The sequence below is a fragment of the Nematostella vectensis genome, chromosome 2 (genome assembly GCF_932526225.1).
Source record: "Nematostella vectensis chromosome 2, jaNemVect1.1, whole genome shotgun sequence".
NCBI classification, from domain to species: domain Eukaryota; kingdom Metazoa; phylum Cnidaria; class Anthozoa; order Actiniaria; family Edwardsiidae; genus Nematostella; species Nematostella vectensis.
Window position 1 is genome coordinate 18928815 of NC_064035.1, and position 27062 is coordinate 18955876.

The 27062-nt window shown below is 42.0% G+C and overlaps 4 protein-coding genes across 5 annotated transcripts; 1 reads left to right on the top strand and 3 right to left on the bottom strand.

Moving 5' to 3' along the window:
• Nucleotides 1–142: 142 nt before the first annotated feature.
• Nucleotides 143–6832, bottom strand: LOC5504257 (protocadherin Fat 3). Of its 2 annotated transcripts, none has more exons than XM_048723925.1 (7): nucleotides 6803–6832; nucleotides 6509–6579; nucleotides 6015–6175; nucleotides 3650–3772; nucleotides 3416–3527; nucleotides 1906–2184; nucleotides 143–1486 (listed from the first exon to the last, which is right to left on the bottom strand). In XM_048723925.1, exons 1-7 carry the CDS (start codon nucleotides 6827–6829, stop codon nucleotides 1480–1482), a joined length of 780 nt encoding a protein of 259 aa, XP_048579882.1. In that variant the 5' UTR covers nucleotides 6830–6832; the 3' UTR covers nucleotides 143–1479. The 2 variants fall into 2 exon arrangements, with proteins under 2 accessions (XP_048579882.1, XP_048579883.1); XM_048723926.1 differs by having other exon boundaries at nucleotides 1899–2184.
• A 114-nt stretch (nucleotides 6833–6946) lies between these two features.
• On the bottom strand, nucleotides 6947–13257 carry LOC125560928. The gene is made up of 4 exons (XM_048723370.1): nucleotides 12795–13257; nucleotides 7936–11980; nucleotides 7353–7475; nucleotides 6947–7098 (listed from the first exon to the last, which is right to left on the bottom strand). Exons 2-4 carry the CDS (start codon nucleotides 11939–11941, stop codon nucleotides 6947–6949), a joined length of 4281 nt encoding a protein of 1426 aa, XP_048579327.1. The 5' UTR covers nucleotides 11942–11980; nucleotides 12795–13257.
• Nucleotides 13258–16490: 3233 nt separating this feature from the next.
• LOC116611890 lies at nucleotides 16491–18564 on the top strand. The gene is made up of 2 exons (XM_032372521.2): nucleotides 16491–17811; nucleotides 18218–18564. The coding sequence occupies exons 1-2, from the start codon at nucleotides 16518–16520 to the stop codon at nucleotides 18340–18342; spliced, it is 1419 nt and encodes a 472-aa protein (XP_032228412.2). The 5' UTR covers nucleotides 16491–16517; the 3' UTR covers nucleotides 18343–18564.
• A 3365-nt stretch (nucleotides 18565–21929) lies between these two features.
• On the bottom strand, nucleotides 21930–27027 carry LOC5500860 (leucine-rich repeat-containing G-protein coupled receptor 4). Its single transcript, XM_048724352.1, has 7 exons — nucleotides 26992–27027; nucleotides 26476–26921; nucleotides 26135–26206; nucleotides 25995–26066; nucleotides 25857–25928; nucleotides 25669–25740; nucleotides 21930–24057 (listed from the first exon to the last, which is right to left on the bottom strand). Exons 1-7 carry the CDS (start codon nucleotides 26992–26994, stop codon nucleotides 22461–22463), a joined length of 2334 nt encoding a protein of 777 aa, XP_048580309.1. The 5' UTR covers nucleotides 26995–27027; the 3' UTR covers nucleotides 21930–22460.
• Nucleotides 27028–27062: the final 35 nt, after the last annotated feature.

The window sequence follows — 27062 nt, forward strand, 5'->3', positions numbered from 1 at the left end:
GAAAACTCCGGGGTTTCCGAGGATGTAGTTTTGTACACTGCGACAGTGGTCGGTACAAAGCCACGTTGGTAAATATTTTTATGGTAGAGAGAATGTAATGTCATGTAAATAATTAAATTAAGGGAATTTAATAAAAGACAAATTTGTTATTATCGTTAATTTTATAATGTTTATATGTTTGATTTACATGCCTTATATTAAAGTATTTGTGATTATCAAATAAAATTCTACAATTTTCGTGCATTTTGAGCCATGGAAAACAATACCCTTCCATACCCAGCCGGCACCAGAATGTTTTCTCTGTCGTACCACTTTTGTGCCTAAATGACATATGTAATTTATCGTAATACTGTCGAGGGGGTTGATGAAGGACTAGCAACCGCTTCGTGGGAGGTACCGGTTTATTCCTCTTGACAAGGATGTTGTCGAGAGATGTTGTCGAGATGATAACAAGACGATAACACAGCGTGAGAGAAGCACATGATAGTTTGGATCGGACCATAACGGCAAACCACGTCCGCGCCGCAATTTTATAGTTTTGTAAACTTTAGTTACCTTTGTCAGTTTATGGGCGTGTTAAATATGACAAGTTTCCTTTTGATTATAGGGCCAATGATTATTTTTTGCATCGGGAGTTCACACGCAATGAATCTCTTTAAAAATGCTTTCTTCAATCCGAAATATTACTTGGAACGCCCAAGTCCGGCTATTTCTAAGACTTATCGCGTGAAGGTGTTTTTGGTCTAGCAGGGGCGAGGGACGAGAATTAAGAAATAATTGAGATGTCAAAACGGTGGTATTTTCCCGGTACCACATCATTTATCAATGAATTTTTTTCTGAAGACTTACGATAACCTATCTTTTTGATAACTACAATAAATCACGTCAATGCTTCCCATCTTTTCTACTATTGATTACTCAGCTTCCTTTTATGACCGCTTAATCACGAAACTACTTATTATTTCCATGACGACCACAAAATAATGAAACTAAAAAAACCCGACCACCAATTTGTTCTCATATATTGTAAAACTAACCACTTATACGGAAATGCCTAACGTGACAATACATCTTTACTTTTTTTAAGCTCTCTTTACCAAAATAAGCTACGCCACCTGGCCTTTGGACCTCAAACGTGTAAGCAAGGCATGATGGGATTGAACCCTTCCCGAAATGCTTTTCCGTATCTACCCTTCCCATGATACCTGGCGCAGAGCTTAGATTTTCTAACTACAGACGTCTGTGTAAGAGCAAGCATTTCCTGTTTGTTGTGGATGTTCGAGTACTCTGCTCTCTTCGGTCAGGATTAGTGGATAGTCAATAATATAAAGTCTACAGCATGCGACTCTAGTTCCCAGGCTTCCCTGGGTTGTATTAAGATGGCTGCAATTGACCAGTCTTTTAAGGTGCATGTGATATCTAGTTTTAGTTTTAGCTCCTCCCCACGATGTAGAATATTGGCTGCAATAGACGTTTTTCTTAGAGTCTGTAAAAGAAAACGTCTGCATGTTATTCGAGTATCAGACCCATTTCCCAAAACTGCAAAAATTTGCTCACTAAATTCATAACAACAACCCTACACCTCACTTGAGACACCGCACGGGTAAACCCAAAGCTGCTTAATACAGAATGATCTGTACAGTTTTTTTTATGCTTCTTACAAATATTCTAGATTAAAGAAATTACGAAATTTTGACATCCAGAGAAATGTTTTATGGCCTTGCTAAACTAGGAGTTATGTCGAGCGCGAAATAACATTTTAGCCACTACCAAAATAATGTAGTGCGCGACTAATTTTGTAAAAAATGTTCTCAACTTTGTCCAAGATTTGGTGCGCGCTTTCCATGAGTTTCTAGGTGGCTAAACTAGGACACATGTCTCTTACATTGATCTCTTACATCTTACATTTGATCTTTATCGTCAATCGTGTCACCGTACTTCGCGCTGCCATTATCCGCCGGGCTCACGCTTCCCATGGCAATGGTATCACCACTCTCCTCGCCCTCGTACACCGGGTTATTCCTGCCGAGGTTGCCCTTGGAGCTCTCATTCGGGCTGATGACCATGGAGCGCACCTGGCTACGAGTGTCTCGGTAGTACACGTCACCGTCCCGGTAAGACAAGTTACTGGTGGCGTTACTTGAACGCCGAGATAGCTTTGTCTCGTCATCCTCCAGACCGTACCTTTGAAGGTTAAGGAAAATCATATCTATCACGACCGTACCTTTGAAGGTTAAGGAAAATCATATCAATCGCTGAATTTGCTCAAATTTAGTAAACATTTCCTTTTAGATGGTTATTTTAAGATTTTGTCACCTTATTTATCTTGGAATATTGAGTGGAAATGATAACAAAGATGTGGTTAACCAGGACTTATGGGATGATGACCAGGGCTTATGGGATAATGACCAGGGCTTATGGGATGATGACCAGGGCTTATGGGATGATGACCAGGGCTTATGGGATGATGACCAGGGCTTATGGGATGATGACCAGGGCTTATGGGATGATGACCAGGGCTTATGGGATAATGACCAGGGCTTATGGGATGATGACCAGGGCTTATGGGATGATGACCAGGGCTTATGGGATAATGACCAGGGCTTATGTGATGATGACCAGGGCTTATGGGATGATGACCAGGGCTTATGGGATAATGACCAGGGCTTATGGGAAGATGACCAGGGCTTATGGGAGGATGACCAGGGCTTATGGGAAGATGACCAGGGCTTATGGGATGATGACCAGGGCTTATGGGAAGATGACCAGGGCTTATGGTAAGATGACCAGGGCTTATGGGATGATGACCAGGGCTTATGGGATAATGACCAGGGCTTATAGTGAGATGACCAGGGCTTATGGGATGATGACCAGGGCTTATGGGATAATGACCAGGGCTTATGGGATGATGACCAGGGCTTATGGGATGATGACCAGGGCTTATGGGATGATGACCAGGGCTTATGGGATGATGACCAGGGCTTATGGGATAATGACCAGGGCTTATGGTAAGATGATCAGGGCTTATGGGATGATGACCAGGGCTTATGGGATAATGACCAGGGCTTAATGGATGATGACCAGGGCTTATGGGATGATGACCAGAAATTAAATTTGGGGGCAGCGCCCCCTTTCTTTTCAGAGGGATTTATCTTTTATTTCTTTTTTTCCTTTTTTTTCATGAACGCACGTGTTTTCAAACAAAATGGTTTCAAGCGATGAATTTGCAGCCGATTGTAAAAAACCTCCGTAAAAAAGATTATTATTTTTTTTGTTACTGTTTGGCGGTACTTTATGTCAAACTCAGGTCAACACCCCATCCCCCCTTGTTCAAGTTTTGTATTGATTGATTTTTGTCTCTAGTATAGTTAAAATGTATGAATGGCTCATGAATGGCTTTGCTTAATGGATTTACCTGGCATCGTATTTGGGCTTCCTGATGATGAGAATGGCTATGATGATGATGACAACAAGAAGAACCAGTCCGAGCAGTATCACCACCCACCAGAACGTCTTCACAAATCCCGCTACAACATCATCAACACCAAATTATTTAGATGTCAAGGGGATACATCGTGTGATGCTCAACGTATCGAGATCAGTGACGCTGTACACAGTTAACATAATGGACAGCTTTTATATTACTTACGCTTGCAAGAAACGCCGTCACCATCAAATCCATCGTTGCATTTACAAGAGAACTTCCCCAATTCGTTAACACATTCAGCATCTCTGTGGCAATTCTGGTCGTTGTTTTCGCATTCATTGTAATCTGTACAACATCAACAAGCTGGCACTATTGATTCCGCGGTATTCACTGTGTCACCAAAAAATGATTTGGGAACTTAACCCGTATAAACGAGCTAGCTTTATTTTGTCTAGAATAGGAACGGGGTTGCGTTTTATTAACTTTGCTCCCAGGAGCAAAGTTGACAAGCATTTTTTTGTCTTTTTTTGTGTGCACCCGGGTAAAACGGTGAGCCTGTGTGCTGGGTATTTCACTCTATTCAATCTTGGATATCACAGTAAACGTTGTATCTATATTGAAAAAATACAAATACAAATATCCGAATTAAGATGAGCAAAGGGGTGCAAGGGTTAGCAAGGAATATGGAATTGTCCTAAAAACTGAGAACGGGGGTGAGCAAAGGGGGGCAAGAGCGAGCAAGGAATTTGAAATTGCAATTGGTAACATTGAAAACAAAAACAATTCGAGGACATGGCCGAGAATCGAACCTCGTCCAGATCAGGTAAACTGGGAAAAATAGACCATACTTCCAGATATGCGCTGAAACACCATATGACAGCATAAAGCTTTACTGTTAAGCTGGAGATTTCGGCCCTAGCACCGCTATTTAGCGAACTGTACAACACAAAGAGACTTGGGGTACCCGCGCATTAATGTGGAGGCAATAACCAGGATCCAAGCCCTGTCTTAGTCGGTTACGCCACGCACAGATCGCTAAGATGTACACTGAAAAATATCGGGGTATTTTTTTTTTTTCACACTTATCTTGAGAATAGGTGTGTTGCTATGGTAAAGTAGTGATGTCGTCATCATGTGCAGCACACTACGACCTAGGTCTACATTGCTGCCTTTAGCCTTTGTACTTCATTGTACAGTCACGCACGTACATATGACATTTTTTGTGCCCAGAACAACAGAACAACAAAGGCAAGCTACACTGATTGAAATGCACGCAATCTAAGATGTTTTGGGCTCTTGGGTTTTAGGAAAACTGTGATAAAACCTCTCTTAAGCTACTCTCTTCGTATTTCGTAGCAGGAGCGGATAAAGGGGGGGGGAATTGGGTGGATATAAATCCCTCTTTTTAAGTAGAAACATTGAAAAGTCACTTTGTTTGAGGAAAAAAATGTCTGAGGGACGGCAGGCACTGTCTATGTGCCTTCGCCTGCTTGACATATCCAATTTAGCATGAAATATTGTTAGATCCATGTGACCCACCATGTGAAGAATCACTGGATCAGTTAAAAGCCGTCTATCGGGCCATTATCCACCCCCCATTTTAATATTCTTGATCCACTTCAGATTCTAGAATTCATATTTTTCTTGTCAAATGTATCGGGTGTAGGGGAAACAAACCTTAATATAATTTCCAAAACTCATAAATCATGCGATTTGAAGAGTAGAGACTCACAAGCTGTAACGGCGCACATTATTATAAAATCTGACGCACCCAAGGATTTTCATTGTATTGCCAATAAATAGTTTTACAGACAACTTCGTCACCCTTAGTTGCTATAATTGTTTACAACGAAGATCACGTTACCAGATCTGTAATTCTATTCTGATTTCCTCTCAGAATCACGAAATATGGTGCCCTATAAATAAAGTACACGCAAAATCTAAGTAATTCGTTTCATACTCTTTTATAAGACGGAAATTCTAGTTTATTACAAAGTTTGTTTGTCAAAGTTTTTATTACATAACGTTCTCAGTTTTTCGGTCAAGTCCATATGCCTTACTCACCCTCACTCCCCTTTATGCACCCCTGTTCTCTGTTTTTCGATCATGTCCATTTTCCTAGGATCACCCTGGCTCCCCGCTATCAATATTGATAATAAGATAAAGAAACTCCTGAGAGCAATTGGGAATTCTAAAGGAATAAAGTGAAGTAAGGAGCACAGGCTCACCGTTTTAACCCGGGCGCACAAATAAATGCTTGCTCACGCATGTTCCTGGGAAAGTAAAAAAAAAAACCTTTCCCTATTTCAGGCAGCATATGGCTTTCTGTTTCCAGCGATTATTATTTTATAGTGGTACCTTTCCATTACGCGGCCCACTTCGGGTAAATAGAGACAAGTAGCGGTTGGCCGCTTGATAGCTTGTCGTTAAATAGGGCTTATGACCGCTTTATATAATGTCGTTTTTCATAGAGGTTGGTCGGCTTGCTGTTTGGTAAAGTTATTATTGTTCCTCACTAGCTCAAACCCATATTGTATAGGTTCTTCCAGCTAATAAAAATAAAGAGAGTTTTAGTATGGGCACCTACCTGAGACAGTTGGGGTTGTTACCCTTAGTGAACTCCCGAGATATGTGCCGCCGTCATTAGTGCTATTGAGGCCATCTATGAAGCTTCTTGTCATGTCGGAAAGACTTCCAGTAAACTGGGGACTCATCCATAATTGAACATCTGCCATCACACTGCCAGCCCTGTTGATAAAACAATACCAGGGCTGTAGGAGCACAGTTTTTTAGACTAAATACTAACAAAATAAAAAAAAATACGCCGAAGTGTGCTTTTGTCAGCGCGCGCTAATTTTTGTCGGCGTCGCGTCAAGAGGACATGAGGAGAACATATAAAATGCCGTCGTGAACGCGACGCGACGCCGGAGAGAATGCGTGCGCAATCAAACGTGCGCGGGGCTGCGTCCTCTTGAACGCGCCGACAAGCTATTGCCCGGTCTTGCCGACAAGCTATTGCCCGGTCTTGCCGACAAGCTATTGCCCGGTCGCGCCGACAAGCTATTGCCCGGTCTCTCTTACCTCAAGGTAAGCAATGTACAGCCTCGGAAATATGCCTTCAGGGTCACATCCTTCTCGAATATTTCTGTAATCTTTTGAAGAAGAATGTATTTTAGTGTGTACATATTATGTGAGAAAGAACAATTGGAAAAAATAAATATTGGGTCGATGTGTCGATACAATTCTCTCTGTATACCTAACATTTTCTCTTTCTCCTTCTTCGTCATATAATATTCGACGCGTGGGTATACCTCTATCTCTCTATCGCCTCCTTTGGCTTATGATACTATGGGGTCGACGCGCCATTATACCTACCTCTCTCTCTATTGCCTCCTTCATCATGTAGTATTCGGCGTCAATGTGTCGGTATACCAGCTCTCTCTCTCTGTTGCCTCCATCAGGTAGTATTCGGGGGTTGATGTGTCAATATACCTACCTCTGTCTCTATTGCCTCCTTCATCATGTAGCATTCGGGGGGCGATGTGTCGATATACCTACCTCTCTCTGTATCGCCTCCTTCATCGTGTAGTATTCAGGGGTCGATGTGTCGATATACTGAGAGACAAACACCTCAGCAGGCATCGTGAATGTGATGACGTATTTAAGCACCGCTGGAAACAAAATTGGGATGAAAACTCTTTTATCAAAACTATGAGAAACTTATTTTAAAAACTACATAAAAAATACATAACTCGTGAGAGTTATGTATAAGGATTAGTGTAAGGGGTGGGCAAGCATCAGTATCTGCTCGGATTAACTCCAAAGGGGAGGGGTAAAGTTTTATTCTACACAGGAAAAAGTGTGTACTGGAAAATGTCTCTATTGAAGTGTGTGCTATATAGTCTCTATCGAAGCTAGTTCTTACTTTCACAAAGTTTATTGATGACGGTGAAGCCGGGGGATTCACATACGCACTGATATCCGCCAAAGAAGTTCAAGCACTTCTGTCCAGACTGGCAAATATCTGGAGAGGAGCATTCATTGACATCTGCAGACAAGAATTAGAAAACACAAAATTCACCTTTATAAGCAAGGATACAACTAGGAGTCTCGAACTGCTGCTGTTATACTAAGTCTATAAATTCCTAAGCCCCTCAGTGTTATTTTGTTCTGTTTGGCACAATAGAGGCCGTAAAGCCGTCCTAATGATAACCGTCCGCGCGCCTTAAACTTAAAAGACGGCTGAGGGACCACGACCGCTAACCACGACCGCGCACACGCGCGCTACCACCATGTGCTGTGCGTGTGCATCTTGGTAGACCCAAATGCTAGGAGATTTGAATATTCAAAACAAAAAACGAAACAACATTTTCACGCAAGTAGAAACTACGAAATTTATGGTCCATAGAGTGGATGCTTATTCTAGTGTGAGCGCTATCTAAACCTGGGCGCGGAAAGGATCTAATACAGTATAATATTTTCAATACAAACGGTAGCTTTCTACGAACCTGTGCAATTTGTTGACGGTGAGAGCCGGACAGTACCCGTCCGGCAGGGGGGTGGAGTGGGGGGAGGGCATCCATGGACCTCCCTAAGCATTACGTCCGCTAGATCCATAAGAGTCAACTGAGCCACCTGGCTCACGGCGATCCCCTTGCAGTGGGCAGCATTCCCCAGCGAGTAGTTACTCAGCACTAAAACATCTGATGGCGACCAGCGAAAAATGAAGGAAACATTTGCAGCGGACGTACCGTAGCATGTTGCATTGATAAGATCTATAACATTCATTGCTGCAAGAGAGTTGTCAGGGATACCATTCGTGGCTGCAACCCTTGACAAGGGCACGGATTTTGCATCGACGCTACACTTCACAAGAGTCGCCAAGCGAGTTGTGATAAAGTTCGTATAATCCCTCAAAGTCATGTTCAGGAAGTGACTTTTGTCTGGGAAGCCCAATATTTTGGCGAGATCATTCTCAGTTACATTAATCATGCTAGATGAATTTGCAAACGATTTTGGAATGATATAAGGGATTGTCTTAGGCCACTCGGATGGAACGGTTTCCCAGAAGTCCTCTAGGGCGTATCCCAAATCTTTTGGAAGAGTGTTTGGATCGAAAAAAATAACTTGTCCAAGTCTCTGTAGAAAAGCCTTCAAGATCGATAATGTAGGCAGTCTTGGAATATCACACGCCCCGCAAACTTCAGTGGCATTCAACGCGAATAAAGACGAAGCAAGACGAACTAGATCTCCATGGTATGAGCTCTTCTGCTGTGAAGTTATTTGCCGCCGGGCTATATCACCTAGATCCATAAAGGAATATGATGAAGTAATGGACGACACAGACATCGACGTTATGTTTGACAATGTTTTAATTGAAAGTGCACCAAAGAGAGGCCAGTCAGTCACAGACACGTTTAGTCCCAAGGAAATATTGCTCCACGGTAGCCGAGTGGACCTCTCCAGGAAATCCAATAAGGAGGCAGTTTGATTCAAGGTAAGGCTGAATTTCGACATCATACTGTCGATTGGACCGTCTCTCATTGCCGATATTAGAGCGAGATTGCGGCACGATGTGATGTCCCCATTTCCAGTAAGAAATAACAAAAGAGTGAGTGGCTGCTTGCTGTTCACAACAGATTCCGATAAGCTACACATTACTGGAATTTCCTGGAATTTGAAGACGGCTAGCAAATCTACTGCTAATATGTTTGCTTTGTACAGTGTTGCCATTTCTTTTTTAGTGAGTGATAAATATTCGTTAAAGAATTGAATGATAGTTTTCGAGTTCAGAGTTTCATTAGAAATTCCCATTTCTCTTGCTATTTCAGAGATCGTCTTATTTTCCGCAAGGTTTTTCCCATTCAAGATTCTTTTAAAGTCAGTGTCCCACTTTGTCTTTATCTGCTCCAGGGACAACTCTGTGATGTTTGCAAATAACAAAAGGTTACCGAAATCACTTTCTGTGACATTCAGCATATTGCTTCCACTTAGCAGAATCTCTTGCTTCAAGCCTGGGATGACCTCTCTCCATTCAGTCGGAGCAAGAAACTTCAGGTTATCAACAGAAACGATCAAAGACTGCGCTGTAGGAATCAGGTCGACCTTGTACTTTGACCTTACAAGGTTAATCACTTGTTCTACAACACCAGTCAGCGACAGTGAGCCTATGCTTTCTTCAGATACCCCGAGAACTTGTGACATTTCTGCAGTACTTGTGCTAAACACATCTAAAAGTTGTTGTACAACAGGTTCCCGATACGCGGTCATCACAGAAGAGTCAGGACGAGCAGAAACGGCCTTCTCCAGCAAGTACTGGAAAGTCTTCTCTGGTACCAAAAGGAGTGTCAGATCAGTATGACTAGGAAGTGTTGTTAAGGTCATTTTGTCAGTGGCTGTCCAGTCCTGCAAGCGAAGACGCATTATATCTGCACTGTAGCGCCAAGTAAGACCTGTGCAGTTCTCTGTGAGTCGCATTAAGGACATGTCCATGTTATTTAGAGATGTACATACACTCCGCGCCTTGCTTAATGTCTGTGTCTTTGCTGCGATATAAAACCCTGTGGCCTTGCAAGATGGAGCGTAGGCAGCAAGCCCTACTAATGCTGCCGTCAAATCAAAAGGAGTCATGGACTTTAGTAGAGAGTCACCAAGGCCACAATATACCTGAAGGTCTCTGATCTTCAGGGCTTCTAGAATGAACATCTGCTCAGGGTTGAGCCCGTATAGAAATCTTACTTGGTCTTTAAGAAAACCGCTTGTACTAAGAGCAGCTCCAAGAATTGTCATGTTATCAAAGCCAGAATCCGACACTGAGCTTTGATCAAGATATGTTTGTATAAAACGCTGTTCGTATGCGCTTCTCATGGCTATGATGCTCTTTACGATGTCAACCCCTGCCTTAAGTTGTGCGATGGTACCATTATCAGGGAACACATGCATTAGGTTGTTCGCAACAACCTCTGACACGTTAAGCAACGTTGCTTGCTCTCGCACCGCGTGGGTGATGACATACGGGGTGACATCTTGAAGTTCTACCGTCGGTGTGTGCATTAGTTCCTCGAATGTGACGTTTAGTGATTTACGGATATCATCGATTGTGATGTTAAAAAATGCAGTTGTTGCGTTCAAAAAGGTTTCTACTAGCTTTGGTGAAGCGCTTGACTGGAGATCAGCAGACGAAACGCCTGTTATCGAAGACACCTCAACTGAGGAAATATTAAACACATTTTCTAAAAATTGTTTTGTGATGGTTTTATGTGCCGGTATCTGTGTGCTTAGTCCGTTCGTCTTCATTTTTGCTATGAGGTCACTTACAGACCCACTCAGCAGATTTGTCATATTAGCGATCTTAGAGAACTCGTCTACTGTGACACTGTCTAAAATATCCCAGTCAGCAAGTTCCAAACTCTCTGTCAAACGGGCCTGTCGCCATTTTTGTCCCGTGGCTGCAAGAAGAAGTTGCAGTGCCGTCTTCGCTCCAGGACTAGAAACGCCCAAAGCACTGATAGCGACACCTTTCTCTCGGACAAGAATTAAACACGGAGCAGGTACAACCGTGGACCCAAAGACACTACGAGATATGTCGGGAAGGGTCATACTCATTAGCTGGGTGTTGGACATCCCACAAGCCTCCGATATCTGCAGTAGAGTGGCTTTTTCCATTGCAATGTACTGATTTTGTGTCAGGTTGTAAATTATGCCGAAGTCTTTACTTGTGAGCCCTGTGGTATAATTTACAAGACGTCCAATGGTAACAATGCTCGAATCAGAGGAGATTCTTAAACTGTTCAGCATTTCCGTGGTTGTGTTTGAGTCCAGAATATATTTTTTGGGGAACAAAGGGGGAACGAGTTCAAGAAAAACGGATAAGGTGGCATTTTGGAGCTGTAAAGATGTGAGTCGCACGAGCTGTGCAAGAGGGTCAACACCACTCAAGTCCAGTTTCACAGCGTGTACCTTTATACCCTCGCTCACCATGACATGGTTCACCTGCTCCCAGCGTGCCGGATCGTAGGAATAGCTAAGATCTCTTACAGTGACGCCAAGGCGACGTGCTACTGCATTCAGGTCTATCTCCATCTGCTTACTAATGTTTCTTAGCATCAATTCTTGTATCCTACCAAACTCATAGAACTGTAGCTTTGGTCCGTCGTTGAGCTCTGTGCCTTGAATGTCTTCCTCGGGAACGCTGTAACTCCAGTGGAAGTTAATTGTGGATAAATTTGAGGCAGGTCTCGGACTCTGAACATTGATGTAGTCGTTGTACACAAATGAACTAATCCTATTAACCGCAGTTCCATAAACTTGAGAAACATTCCAGTTTGAATCAAGCTGCACAAGATGAATTGCACAGAACTTTTGGGCAAGATCAATGGATTGTGGATTAGCTGTTTCCCAGTTGTTGTTTGTTGGAAAGTCAACAAGCTTCATGTGCAGGATTGGAATCGAAAGTTTCACCCCTTCTGTCCAGCCAATGACCACAAGTTGTAAGCACAACAAAACCTTTAACATGGTGGATTGTTTGCGGCAGCTACTCCTGCGATTTGACGGCTGAAATGCAAAAACAACTTTACATACCTTTCCTTTATCAAATTCTATCGTCATCACTTCTCCACTACCATCCCTCTATCTTGACTTCTACTTACCCTTTCGTCAAGAAATCATAGTTGACTAGACACGTACTAGAAGGAAAATGTTCTTCTTTAGCCTTTTTGAAAAGACCAAATAGACGCGTGTGTATGTATCCTTTGAGCGCACTTGCACTATCCAAAAGGAGACTTACATTAAGAAATCACATGACTTTTTGGTGGCAAGCTCGCGGTTAAACAAAAACAAAAACAACAACAACAACAAAACAAGTTATTCAGCGCTTACCAATCAGCCAAAAATTTATATGTCAGAAAGGACTTATCTTATTTGTTCCTATCTGGCGTGACGGCGGCGAGAAATTCACTTGCATAACTTAGTTATATTTAGAAACTTTTATCATCTGTCTCTAAACTACTGTTTTTTATGAATATCCCGTATTTCACGTATAAATTTAGGAACTTCTTTCTTGCTTATTCTATGTTTATTTTAGTCGTTGTTTATGGCGACCAAGGGAATGAAAATAGTAGTTTTAAATTCCATCTGATATAATTAATACGATACCATGACTATAAAAATCGATCCCTTGTGATCTGATACAATCGTGATTTAATTTTATGTCACAAAAATCAAATCATCTCTAGAAGAACACTGTGAAAGCTCAAAGAAAGCGAAATTGTTTTCCATTTAGATTTCCTTGATAGACAAGTATCGACTTAAAATAAGTGGTAAGGTTTTTTTTTTCGTATAACTGTGATGTAATGATCTCAATACATACCTGTTCTAACGCCGCTGTAGCTGCAGTTCTTTGAGATCGGTTTCCCGCATAAAATATATCGATAAAAACTTTTGTTAAGTAAGTTGCAGGAGTACTTGCAAAATAAATTGAATAGAATCAATCTAGCAAAGATTCCGCCCTCAGCACGACGCCAGCCAATTGAATAGGGATCAATGAGTTGAAAACCCCCGGTGTTTTTCTTTGTTGACCCTCAAAAGATAAAAAACAATTTCCAAGGAGGTCGACACTATTTCTTATATCCTTATTTTCATTTAACTCTTTGCCTGTAAAAAGTGTTAGTACTGCACGCATGTTTTATTTTATTCTAAAGCAAAAAAGATAGAAAGTTCCAGAGACGTATGAAGTCGTCAGGTCATAGTCAGGTCGTATGAAGTTGTGTTGTGAAGATTTGGCTTCTTGTTCCTGTTCACTGTCAGCAACCGAAATAGCCCATCACACTCATATGACGCGAACAAAGCTATACACACATTCCCCCTTTGCCCAATTTATAAAATCCATTAATTAAAGCAGTTAAGATAAATTAGAAAAGAATATCGAGAAATTTATATCACCGGGCGTCAAAATTCAAGGACATTTCAAAATCTGTAGCAATAGTTTTGGTGAATTGAAAACGTAAAAATGTCAATCATCATGTGTGATGTTTCCATTAAAATTTCGAAATTAAGAAAGTTTGGATTTTATCAGCCTATTACCAGGCCTTCTTACCGGGTTTCCTGTGCCCGAAGATGAACCGTGAGGAAGCGTGAGGGCTGGGTGTGACGTCACAATTCTTGTTATCCACAGGAAACCAGACACAGGAAATCCGATAAGAACGCCTTGGGACTTTGCTTGGATTTTGTGATTATCTGAAAAGTTGATTTCGATAACACTTGGCGATAACCGGAATTCAATACCGCTTTGCTGTCACTTTTATCCATTTTTAATTTTTTGTCAACTTGAAATTACGCGATAGCAAACACGTGTTCTGCGGGCGCTACCTACCAAATAAAACTCAGTCTCATTCTCAGGTTTTTAACCTTGTGGTTGGGAGAATTCAAGAGCAGATCAAAGCAAATATTTTTGCACCTTCTCGAGAATTCTCCAAGACAGGCACATGGGGGTCTGCAATTGTCTGTGCAGTCATATATTTTTCGAAAATGGGTTTAAAAAAAAGCATTTTCTCTCTAGTATGACACCCCATGGCACAGAGGTCAGTCTGTTGATATGTACTCAAGGCAATATCCCCTTTTTCATGCATCTATTATCGATTTCATGCATTCGCGAATTTTTTACTGAAAAAAAGAAAGAAAGCAGGAAAATTGCTTCCCGAATCCTTGCCTTCAAGCGAATATGAGCTGCATTAAGCAAAAGAAGAATCCAGGCTATAGATGTGTATTCACTCGCGGATACACTGGCGCTGAGTGTGAAACAGGTGCGGATAGACACGTCCTATGCAGTAATATCACCTTGTTCATTAGTGCCTTATAGTTTGTCCTTATATTATCTTTCTAGAAATGCCCTTCACCCACCTCGGGTGTTGCAAAGACACAAGCGCTTGTGCAATGGAGCTAACTAAACCCAACATATCCCACCACTTTGTCCGAGTGTTACATGTTTACGTTGAGCCGTGGTTATACAGTGTTTGGCGTCCAGAATGGATTGGAGTGCTGGACTTGAGAAAAAGCACACGAGACGTACAACAAACACGTGCCTTCTAGTGGGCACACTCGTGGCACCGGCGGCAAGTGGGCAAATGATGTTCATATTACCGCTTAAACTAATGGATTTTTGCATGCAAAAAGAAATTCATGAAAACTCACAACGTATTGTTTTATGTTTAAGTAACAAGAGCCTTGTACTCGCGACTGTAAATTATTACATAACGACACATGTCTGGCGCGTGAGTAGATTCACTCACTCTGATTTTTCAACGAGTGAGGACGTTCACCAGAAATCCCGCCACCTCCCCTTGCTCCAGGCCGTGCGTTATGGCGTCTATGTTGCCCTCACCTTTACTGGGCCATTTCTATTAGCTTTTGCGAATTTATTTGTCATTAGAGACAACACTAGTTTATTATCTGAGTTGTATAATCAGTTATAAACTGAATAGAGCGGCTAGGAGGTCAAACTCCTAGCCAGATTCAAACAAATTATCGCTGTAGTTCTTGCCCAGTTAACAGAGCTCAGAATGTGCATCAACTCTTAGATTATCGACGCTTGTGGGATAAGGCATAAATTATATTTTGGTGCGCCCGCCTACGCCCGGGCGTTATACTTAGAAAGAGACTCTAATTATTTTCATGAGAATTTTTTTTCACAATTTGTTTTCAAATGTTGGTTAAAAACAATAGCAAAGGGATGGCCGACAAGAGTTCTTTAAGGCTTGTCTGTCAACAATTAGCCTAGATAAGCCATTAGACCAGTAACACATACTCGGCTTAACTTATGACTTAATATGCAGACGTTCAGCATGCAGTGAGTATTTGCTCTTCGAATCTCCCGCGCGGGAAGAAAACGCAGATGAATGACATACGATTTTATTTTTAGGGCTCGTGATCCACGGATGTTGCAACCAGTGAGACCTTAATTTAAGAATGTCTGATAGTGCATAGATGTCACGGGACAAACTTGTCCACCTAAATGTCCCTGACATCTCCTGAACATCTTGCTAGTGCGACCGGGCCCTTTTTTGCAAAAGATCTAGCTTTCTAGTTATAGCATAGAAATATGAAACTACCAATAAAGTGAAAGAAAGCAATTTGTAGCCAATGTTTTCAAACAGAACTGAAGGGTTAGGTAGTTGAAACTTTCACAAAAAATCCGCACAAAGTCACTACGGGTGAGGTAGGGACTTCACGAATTACAAACAACACATTGTTTAGCGTTTTGATGAGAGACGCTAAATCCGTAACAAAGCAATTCAAATTCTTAAGCTTAAACGCCCGGGGATTTGTTGTAACAGTTACCCAAGTTTTTAAAGTATTATCAAATCACTGTAATATTGTTAAAATAATATCTCTTTTTCATATACTAATAAAAAAAAAAGAAAAAAAATTAAAGTCATTTGATTTGTTGTGTTGAATGAAACTACCTCGCCTCTTATTTTCAGCTTTAACCTGGGAGACTGGAGCGATTGCCTTAACGCACGTTGGTCGTTGCTACAGTTACAGCAGTTACTACACATTTGAGAATCATGCTTTCTTTTATGCCTGTCTGTTTAGTTCTTTTCATCAGAATAAAAAACAATACTCGCCAGCCAGTCTATACATAAAAATAACTTTAGACCTTTTTCATGCTTTAACTCTGGACAAATGTTTCGAATGAAGGGCGGGAAACGAATTTATCATGACAGAAAACCAAATTATATAGTTTTAGATTTAATTTCATTTTAGACATTATTTTAATAAGAAAACAGGAATATTTGACAATTATTAGAGCATCATGAAAGCGGATTTGGTGAAGTTTTTTAAACTATTTATGAACCACAATTGGAATCAAGAAAGCTTCTCATCAAACAATTATCTGATTTTGACTCTAAGCTGTCTAGTAACGGAAAGTTTCCAAAGAGTTGTTTTTTGAAACAGGAGTGACGCTTAGCTGCCCGCATGACGTCTTTGTTTTACTAAAATTCCAATTCATAAAAATATCATCTCATGTATTAAAATATTAACGTTTCTTGAAACTCGCATAAAGAATTTTTGGTGCATCAAAACCCTCGCTGTCATGAACTGGTTCGTAGTCCTGTGTCCATTTATCTGCTTTAAGTATATCACTTTTACTAATGGCGACAATGTGGTCTCCAAGATAACAGCTGGTGAAGTTCTGGCGAAGTTCAACCACGGCATTAACAATATCAGTCTCTCCGATCTCGCTCGAAAAACATCTGGACTTTTGGCAGCGCGATTTGAGAACTTTTTCGGTCCGATGAGACCCGAAGTGTTCCAAACCATGGAAAAAGCCACTCTACTGCAGATCTCGGTGGCTTGTGGGATCACCAACTCCCAGCTCATAAGCATGACCCTTCCCGACATATCTCGTAGTGTCTTTGGGTCCACGGTTGTACCTGCTCCGTGTTTAATTCTTGTCCGAGAGAAAGGTGTCGCTATCAGTGCTTTGGGCGTTTCTAGTCCTGGAGCGAAGACGGCACTGCTACTTCTTCTTGCAGCCACGGGACAAAAATGGCGACAGGCCCGTTTGACAGAGAGTTTGGAACTTGCTGACTGGGATATTTTAGACAGTGTCACAGTAGACGAGTTCTCTCAGATCGCTAATATGACAAATCTGCTGAGTGGGTCTGTAAGTGACCTCATAGCACAAATCAAAAGCCGTAATTTGGTTATGGAAAAGAACAATCATGCATTGAAAACAAGGCTGTTTTTGGAGAACTTCTTCAACTTATCCTTAGAGAACGCCTTGACCATAAATGGAGGACGGCTTGATGCCATGACATTACGTTCGGCCAGGTTGGTGGAGATATTTATAAATGCTACTGTTTCTTATTTTGAGATAACTCTAAGTGACATCTATTGTAAATTAAACGTATCTATGAAGGAGCTATTGACGATGAATGTATACGAAATTCAAGAGATTCTTCCTCACCTGATAAGCGCGTCTGTAGCGTTACAAGCTGCAAGACACAACATAACCCAAGATGAGGTTTATGTCCTGATGAACATCTCACCGACTGATGGTACTGTGTCTTTATTGAAAAAAGGTCTTTACAAGTTAAAAGATCACTTGAAGAAGAAAACGTCCATTACGCAGCTAAAAGAAATGACAGTCCTGGACATGATTCAAATGGCAAGTGAGTCCTCTGAGGTTGAGAACTGGGATGCAGTTTTAGGCTTTAGCCTGGAAGTGAAATCTATTTTGCGCGAGGTTAAGGTCATTGACATTCCTTTATACATCGAGAAAGCGAAACAAGTGAATAGAGGATACCAGCCGATTTCATACTGGAGCATTCTGGGCTTTCAAGTGCCTCCACAGGATGATCCACATGGACGTCAATCATTCTCAGGTAGGCGTGGACAACTGTAGAACCATATACTAGTTACATTGTTTTCTCAATGTGTACCTCGAAATACCAAAGAAAACATACATAGTCATAGCCCATGAGGGTCAAAAAAGGCAAAGATCTCACCCCCACTAAACCCGTGACTATCCTACCTAAAGCCCCGTGAAACAAAGCCAAATTACATGTCCATTAATATTTTGCTGTTTGTACACCATGTTGTATGACTCGAGGTGATTCACAAGCATTACTTGTTAGAGTAAGCCGTCCAACGCTGCGACAGCAACGTGGGATAAACTTAGTAGCGCTTGAGGAGAGAAAGAGAGAGGGGGGGGGGGGGGCTGGAAGTAAATGTATGTTTTTTTTTTTAAAGTTTATGTACTAACGTTTGCGGACATTTATTGAAATGCAGGTGACCACATGCTAGTCGGAATAGTGAGAGCCTCAGCACTTGTCATACTTGCAGTCTTCCTTGCCGTCGTCTACCGTCAGGTGTTTGTTAGCAAGGGAGAAAGCCACTCTTCAGCGATCGTATAAAAAACAGGGGTAAAAAGAAAGCGAAAAACAAGACAAGCATTTAAAAACGGGCGGTACAAAAAGGAAAGCATGGAATAAAGAGGAAAAGAAAAATAATAAGGTACTTGTTAGCAAGAGAGAAGGCCACTCTTCAGCGATCGTATAAAAATGCACGGGTAAAAAGAAAACGACAAACAAGACAAGCTTTTAAAAACGGGTGGTACAAAAAAGGAAAGCATGGAATAAATGGGAAAAAAAATAATAAAAAAAATTAAAAGAATAAGAGCTCAGTGACTATTGTGTGTCTGTTTTAAATATTGACCTATTGTACAGCTAATAAATATAGTATATACGGTGGTTTGATCATAATATGACCCCCATCTGATGGCTATGATATGCCTACAATTGGCCATGATATGACCTCTACAAATGGCCATGATATGACCTCTACAAATGGCCATGATATGACCCCTACAAATGGCTATGATTTGACCCCTACAAATGGTCATGATATCACCCCTACAAATGGCCACGATATGACCCCTACAAATGGCCATGATATGACCCCTACAAATGGCCATGATATGACCCCTACAAATGGCCATGATATGACCCCTACAAATTCACATGATATGACCCCTAAAAATGTCCATGATATGACCTCTACAAATGGTCATGATCTGACCCCTACAAATGGTTATGATATGACCCCTACAAATGGCCATGGTATGACCCCTACAAATTGACATGATATGACCCCTAAAAATGTCCATGATATGACCTCTACAAATGGCCACGATATGACCCCTACAAATGGCCATGATATGACCCTACATATGGCCATGATATGACCCCTAAAAATGTCCATGATATGACCTCTACAAATGGCCATGATCTGACCCCTACAAATGGCCATGATATGACCCCTACAAATGGCCACGATATGACCCCTACAAATGGCCATGATATGACCCCTACAAATTGACATGATATGACCCCTAAAAATGTCCATGATATGACCTCTACAAATGGCCATGATCTGACCCCTACAAATGGTTATGATATGACCCCTACAAATGGTCATGATCTGACCCCTACAAATGGTTATGATATGACCGCTACAAATGGCCACGATATGACCCCTACAAATTGACATGATATGACCCCTAAAAATGTCCATGATATGACCTCTACAAATGGCCATGATATGACCCCTACAAATGGCCATGATATGACCCCTACAAATGGCCACGATATGACCCTACAAATGGCCATGATATGACCCTACAAATGGTTATGATATGACCCCTACAAATGGCCATGGTATGACCCCTACAAATGGTCATGATATGACCCCTACAAATGGCCATGGTATGACCCCTACAAATGGCCATGGTATGACCTCTACAAATGGTCATGATATGACCCCTACAAATGGCCATGATATCACCCTACAAATTGACATGATATGACCCCTACAAATGGCCATGATATGACCCTACAAATGGTCATGATATGACCCCTACAAATGGCCATGATATGACCCCTACAAATGGCAATGATATGACCCCTACAAATGGCAATGATATGACCCCTACAAATGGTCATGATATGACCCCTACAAATGGTTATGATATGACCGCTACAAATAGCCACGATATGACCCCTACAAATTGACATGATATGACCTCTACAAATGGTTATGATATGACCCCTACAAATGGCCATGATATGACCCCTACAAATGGCAATGATATGACTCCTACAAATGGCCATGATATCACCCTACAAATTGACATGATATGACCCCTACAAATGGCCATGATATCACCCCTACAAATGGTTATGATATGACCTCTACAAATGGCCATGATATGACCCCTACAAATGGTCATGATATGACCCCTACAAATGGCCATGATATCACCCCTACAAATGGCCATGATATGACCCCTACAAATTGCCATGATATGACCCCTACAAATGGCCATGATATGACCCCTACAAATGGTCATGATATGACCGCTACAAATGGCCATGATATCACCCCTACAAATGGTCATGATATGACCCCTACAAATGACGATGATATGACCCCTACAAATGGTCATGATATGACCCCTACAAATGGCCATGATATGACCCCTACAAATGGCCATGATATCACCCCTACAAATGGCCATGATATGACCCCTACAAATGGTCATGATATGACCCCTACAAATGGCCATGATATGACCCTACAAATGGCCATGATATGACCCCTACAAATGGTCATGATATGACCCCTACAAATGACCATGATATGACCCCTACAAATGGTCATGATATGACCCCTACAAATGGCCATGATATGACCCCTACAAATGGCCATGATATGACCCTACAAATGGCCATGATATGACCCCTACAAATGGTCATGATATGACCCCTACAAATGGCCATGATATCACCCCTACAAATGGCCACGATATGACCCCTACAAATGGCCATGATATGACCCCTACAAATGGCCATGATATGACCCCTACAAATGGTCATGATATGACCCCTTCAAATGGCCATGATATGACCCCTACAAATGACCATGATATGACCCCTACAAATGGCCATGATATGACCCCTACAAATGACCATGATATGACCTCTACAAATGACAATGATATGACCCCTACAAATGGCCATGATATGACCCCTACAAATGGCCATGATATGACCCCTACAAATGGCCATGATATGACCCCTACAAATGGTCATGATATGACCCCTACAAATGGCCATGATATGACCCCTACAAATGGCCATGATATGACCCCTACAAATGGCCATGATATGACCCCTACAAATGGCCATGATATGATTCCTACAAATGACAATGATATGACCCCTACAAATGGTTATGGTATGACCCCTACAAATGGCCATGATATCACCCTACAAATGGCCATGATATGACCCCTACATATGACCATGATATGACCCCTACAAATGGCCATGATATGACCCCTACAAATGGCCATGATATGACCCCTACAAATGGCCATGATATCACCCTACAAATGGCCATGATATGATTCCTACAAATGACAATGATATGACCCCTACAAATGGTTATGGTATGACCCCTACAAATGGCCATGATATCATCCTACAAATGGCCATGATATGACCCCTACAAATGACAATGATATGACCCCTACAAATGGCCACGATATGACCCCTACAAATGGCCACGATATGACTCCTACAAATGGCCATGGTATGACCCCTACAAATGGCCACGATATGACCCCTACATATGACCATGATATGACCCCTACAAATTGCCATGATATGACCCCTACAAATGGCCACGATATGACCCCTACAAATGGCCACGATATGACCGCTACAAATGGCCATGATATGACCCTACAAATGGTTATGATATGACCCCTACAAATGGCCATGGTATGACCCCTACAAATTGACATGATATGACCTCTACAAATGGCCATGATATGACCCCTACAAATGGTCATGATATCACCCCTACAAATGGTTATGATATGACCTCTACAAATGGCCATGATATGACCCCTACAAATGGCCATGATATCACAAATGGCCATGATATGACCCCTACAAATGGCCATGATATGACCCCAACAAATGGCCATGATATGACCCTACAAATGGTCATGATATGACCCCTACAAATGGCCATGATATGACCCCTACAAATGGTCATGATATGACCCCTACAAATGGCCATGATATGACCCCTACAAATTGCCATGATATGACCCCTACAAATGGTTATGATATGACCGCTACAAATGGCCATGGTATGACCCCTACAAATGGTCATGATATGACCCCTACAAATGGCCATGATATGACCCCTACAAATTGCCATGATATGACCCCTACAAATGGTTATGATATGACCGCTACAAATGGCCATGGTATGACCCCTACAAATGGCCATGGTATGACCCCTACAAATGGCCATGATATGACCCCTACAAATGGCCATGATATGACCCCTACAAATGGCCATGATATCACCCCTACAAATGACGATGATATGACCCCTAGTGATATGACCATATCGTTTACAGACTACTGCTTGTATCCGGTATACATTTTCCAGTTTTCTAAAGACGTTCGTCCACTTCGTTGTTCAAGCGATTAAACGCTTTGGCACACGACAAAATATCTTGTGTCAATCCAGGAGAATCGGTAGCGATTGAATTGCTGAGTTTTTCTAGTATTTCAACGCTTTCCTTTCCGACTTTGCTTTTATCAGATGTCGCGTTTAGTGTAGAAGTCGTTTTGGTTTCACTGGTTGGCAGACTCTGGTTTGCGGCGGACGGTTTACTGTCTTTTGGGGCTTTGACTTCACCATCATCCTCGAGTGCCATGTTAACTTTGTTGTTTACCTTGATTTTGTGTACCGGCGCAGGTGGCTTGGCTTGTGCAGCCCGCGGGGCCACCATCCCCAGGCGCGACCTCACTGCGTCTTTGAATGTATCGTTGCGGTAAGCGAACAGGAAGGGATTTAGGCTCGCGTTAAGTAAGATGCAAACCGGAGGAAGCCACCGTCGAATCATGCTGTTGGCTACAGCATTTGTTTCGAAATACAGATTCCCAGTTGTCACGATGAAGACTGTGGCATTCGGTATAACAAAGAACAAGAGATTTGTCAAAACAATGATCCCAACGCGTCGCGCAAGCTTGCTCTCTCGTTGCACGCCTGCGTTCCTCTGTGAGCGCCGCACGTAGACGTAGATGTGGACGTACATGGCGATGACAACGACGTAGAGAAAGACCTGCATAATCATGATACCCTGGCTGAAGAAGAACGTTACAGAGTGCTGAAAATCGCGAACCAGCACACACATCAGGTTATCAGATATGACAGACTTATCAAAGACTTGCTGAAGCGCGGACATCGCAGCGGCCACAACCCAGAAGAGAAGTACACACCCAGCGGCTAAACGCGGCTTCAATCGGACCCCCAGCTTCATCACAAATACTATGGCCAGGTACCTATCCAAAGTGACCAGTAATGATGTAGCCACCTCCATAAACTGACCAAGTGTGAAGACAGTTCTGATAAAAGGACAAATACGAAATCGAAAATCCCTGAAGACGCTGTTTTTATCCAGTACCATACCATGGCCGTACGCCACGACAACGCCATACACCCCTATCATGACGTCACAAAACGCCATGTGCCCAATTAGCGCAAACGTCACCTTCTTCCTCAGAAACCGTATACTGATTGTTGCTATGACAACGAGAGCATTGACTACTATGGTGATGGTTGCCAGGACGTATTCGAGGTATCTCGTATTGTAGAGGACCTCCCAACATGAGTCTTTGATTCCGCTGGTGATCTTAGATAAAGAGGTAGCGACGATTTCGCACTTCACGCCGCCCTTGCATCGTCCTTCAAATACAACTAGTCGGGAATGGATCTCGCGTACTATTGGCATCACCTCGTCTGGAATGTATTGGCATTCCTCTTTTGGATACAAGTAGGATATAGACACGTTTTGGCGGATCAGGTTGCATTGTTTGCATTTTCCATCAAGCCACGCCTGGTCAATCTCCTGGATTGTGGTGTTACGAAGGAGAACCTTCTTGAGTTTGAAATCGCTGTTGCCGATTATGAATAAGTATATCAGTTTTGGGGCGTCGTACACTAGAAAACTGTCCCACTTTTTTAGTCTGTTATAACGAAGACCCCTGGTAAAAGAGAACGACGAATCACATATTCAAATAACGCATCAATTTATACACAGCCAATTCAAATGATGACAGCAAAATGTGTATTGTTCCTATTAGAATACTAACACATGGTGACGCAACAGTCCAAAAGTCCAAATCTTATTGTCACACACGGTCACGCAACAAACTACATTTAAAAGTAACACAATCACGCAACAATCCATTTCTTTTAATAACACAGTTACGTAGCAGGCCACATCTTATAGTAACACACGGTCACGCAACAATCCACATCTATTAGTAACACAAGGTCATACAACAAACTACATTTAATAGTGACACACGGTCACGCAACAATCCACATCTAATAGTGACACACGGTCACGCAACAATCCACATCTATTAGTAACACACAGTCACACAACAAACTACATTTAATAGTGACACACGGTCACGCAACAATTCACATTCAATAGTAACACACGGTCACGCAACAATCCACATCTAATAGTGACACACGGTCACGCAACAATCCACAGTACAGACCCAGAGGCTAAACGCGCCTTTAATCGGACCCAAAGCTTCATCACAAATACTATGGCCAGGTGCCGATCCAAAGTGACCAGTACCATACCATGGCCGTTCGCCACGAAAGCGCCATACACCCCTATCATGACGTCACAAAACGCCATGTGCCCAATCAACGACAGCATTGACTTCTATGTAACACATGGTCACGCAACAAACTTCATTTAATAGTAACACAGTCACGTAACAATCCATTTCTTTTAGTAACACATGGTCACGCAACAATTCACATCTAATAGTAACATACGGTCACGCAACAATACACATCTTATAGTAACATACGGTCACGCAACAATTCACATCTAATAGTTAAACACGGTCACGCAACAATTCACATCTAATAGTAACGTACGGTCACGCATCAATCCACATCTAATAGTAACTCATGGTTACGCAACAATCAACATCTAATAGTAACACACGGCCACGCAACAATTCACATCTAATAAGAACACACGGTCACGCAACAATCCACATCCAATAGTGACACACGGTCACGCAACAATCCACATCTAATAGTAACACACGGTCACGCAACAATCCACATCTAATAGTAACACACGGTCACGCAACAATCCACATCCAATAGTGACACACGGTCACGCAACAATCCACATCCAATAGTGACACACGGTCACGCAACAATCCACATCTAATAGTAACACACGGGCACGCAACAATTCACATCTAATAAGAACACACGGTCACGCAACAATCCACATCTAATAGTAACACACGGTCAAGCAACAATCCACATCTAATAGTAACACACGGTCACGCAACAATCCACATCCAATAGTAACACACGGTCACGCAACAATCCACATCTAATAGTAACACACGGGCACGCAAAAATCCACATCTAATAGTAACAAGCGATCATAATATCGTATATAACGTATATCGTATTGCTCATGCCTATTGACTACAAGTCAATCAATTGCTAATTTTAATCGTGGATGCATGAAAGTACGCCATAAGCTATAGACCCGGTGAATATTTCATTGGTGTTTGCGAATGCTCCTTTCATTATTGCCTTACAGCTGTTGCAGTGAATCAAGGCCTTTGAAGCTTCCTTGGTGAAGGTCCACTATTTGATTGTAGTCGAGGTTCCTGGAAGAAAGCGCGATAATCATTTTGTTGAACCTGTTTAATTAGGATTTTCATGCGGTGCATGTTTTGTTTTATTGGTGGCTTTTCGACAAATGCTTTCTGTCTTTTGTACTTACAGGATCAATAGATTCTTTAGTCCATTGAACGCCCCCACTTCTATCGTAGAGATTTTATTGTGGTCGAGGTAGCTAGGAAACACGAACTGTTGGTCAAGCATCTAAAACAAGCGGACGAACTAAAAGCACAGAACTTACAGTGTTCGCAATGTTGGCATGCCTTGGAATGTTCCATTGACAACGCGCGAGATGTTGTTAAAGGGGACGTGTCTCGAACGAAAAAAGAAGAAGAGTGAGATGAGTTATGTTCACATTTTGTAATCATCAAAAGTACTTACAAGTGGTGTAACCATTGGAAGGTTCTCAGAGTTGATGAGTTCAGACTGGTGATGTTAGCAAACGATGCATTTCTGGAGGAGAAGAATTTTCATAGAGGACGATGATTGTATTGTATAACAGAAACAAGGGGCAAAAGAGACAATCAAATTACTACAATTATCATTGTAGGTTTAAGAAAGACAAAATACTAGTCTCCTAACTAAGTAAGTAAAAGCCACTTTGTCAGATGAAGCACATTAAGAGCTCCCCCTAGTCTGGTTTAGTACTTAGAAGATTACTTGAGACCTCTTTAAGAGATATATCTTTAAGGGGTAGCTGGGAGATTGCTCATAGTACTTACATATAGCAAGCTGCCCTTGATACTTGGTAGAAGGCAACCACCTCCAGGTTTTGTCCAAGACATCTTATCGCTTGCGAGTCAAAGACGTCTTCACATCGTGTACATGCGCATTGAGACGGGCAAACGTCAACTGGGCTAGCCTGGCTGCTGATGCTTGGAACAGCGGTAGCAGTAGTCACCTTGATACTGGGTTTAGGTGAGGGAGTAGCATTCTTGCTAGCTTGACTGATGATCAGCGAAGCAGGGGTAACAGTAGCGAGCATTAGGCTGGTTGTCGGGAAGGACGGAGTGGTAGTAAGGGAAGATCTTGTATTGGCCCATGTTCCACCTAGCGGCTCCTTGGAGGGCGTTGGTGAAGGAGCGAGAGACTCGGTGCCGAAGCTTGTATGACTTGCCAGTATGGAAAAGGTGATCGCATTTGATATCAAAGTGATCCTAGTGATTGCCTAGTGGAGAAAGAATTCCAGGTTAGGAAAATTTATGATTTTACACACTTTTTTCTTTTCGCCATCTCACCATCTCTTTGTCATAACTGCTGTTTAGATTTGTTGCAAGTCGACGCCAAATGTGCCTTCTGTATAGCCCTG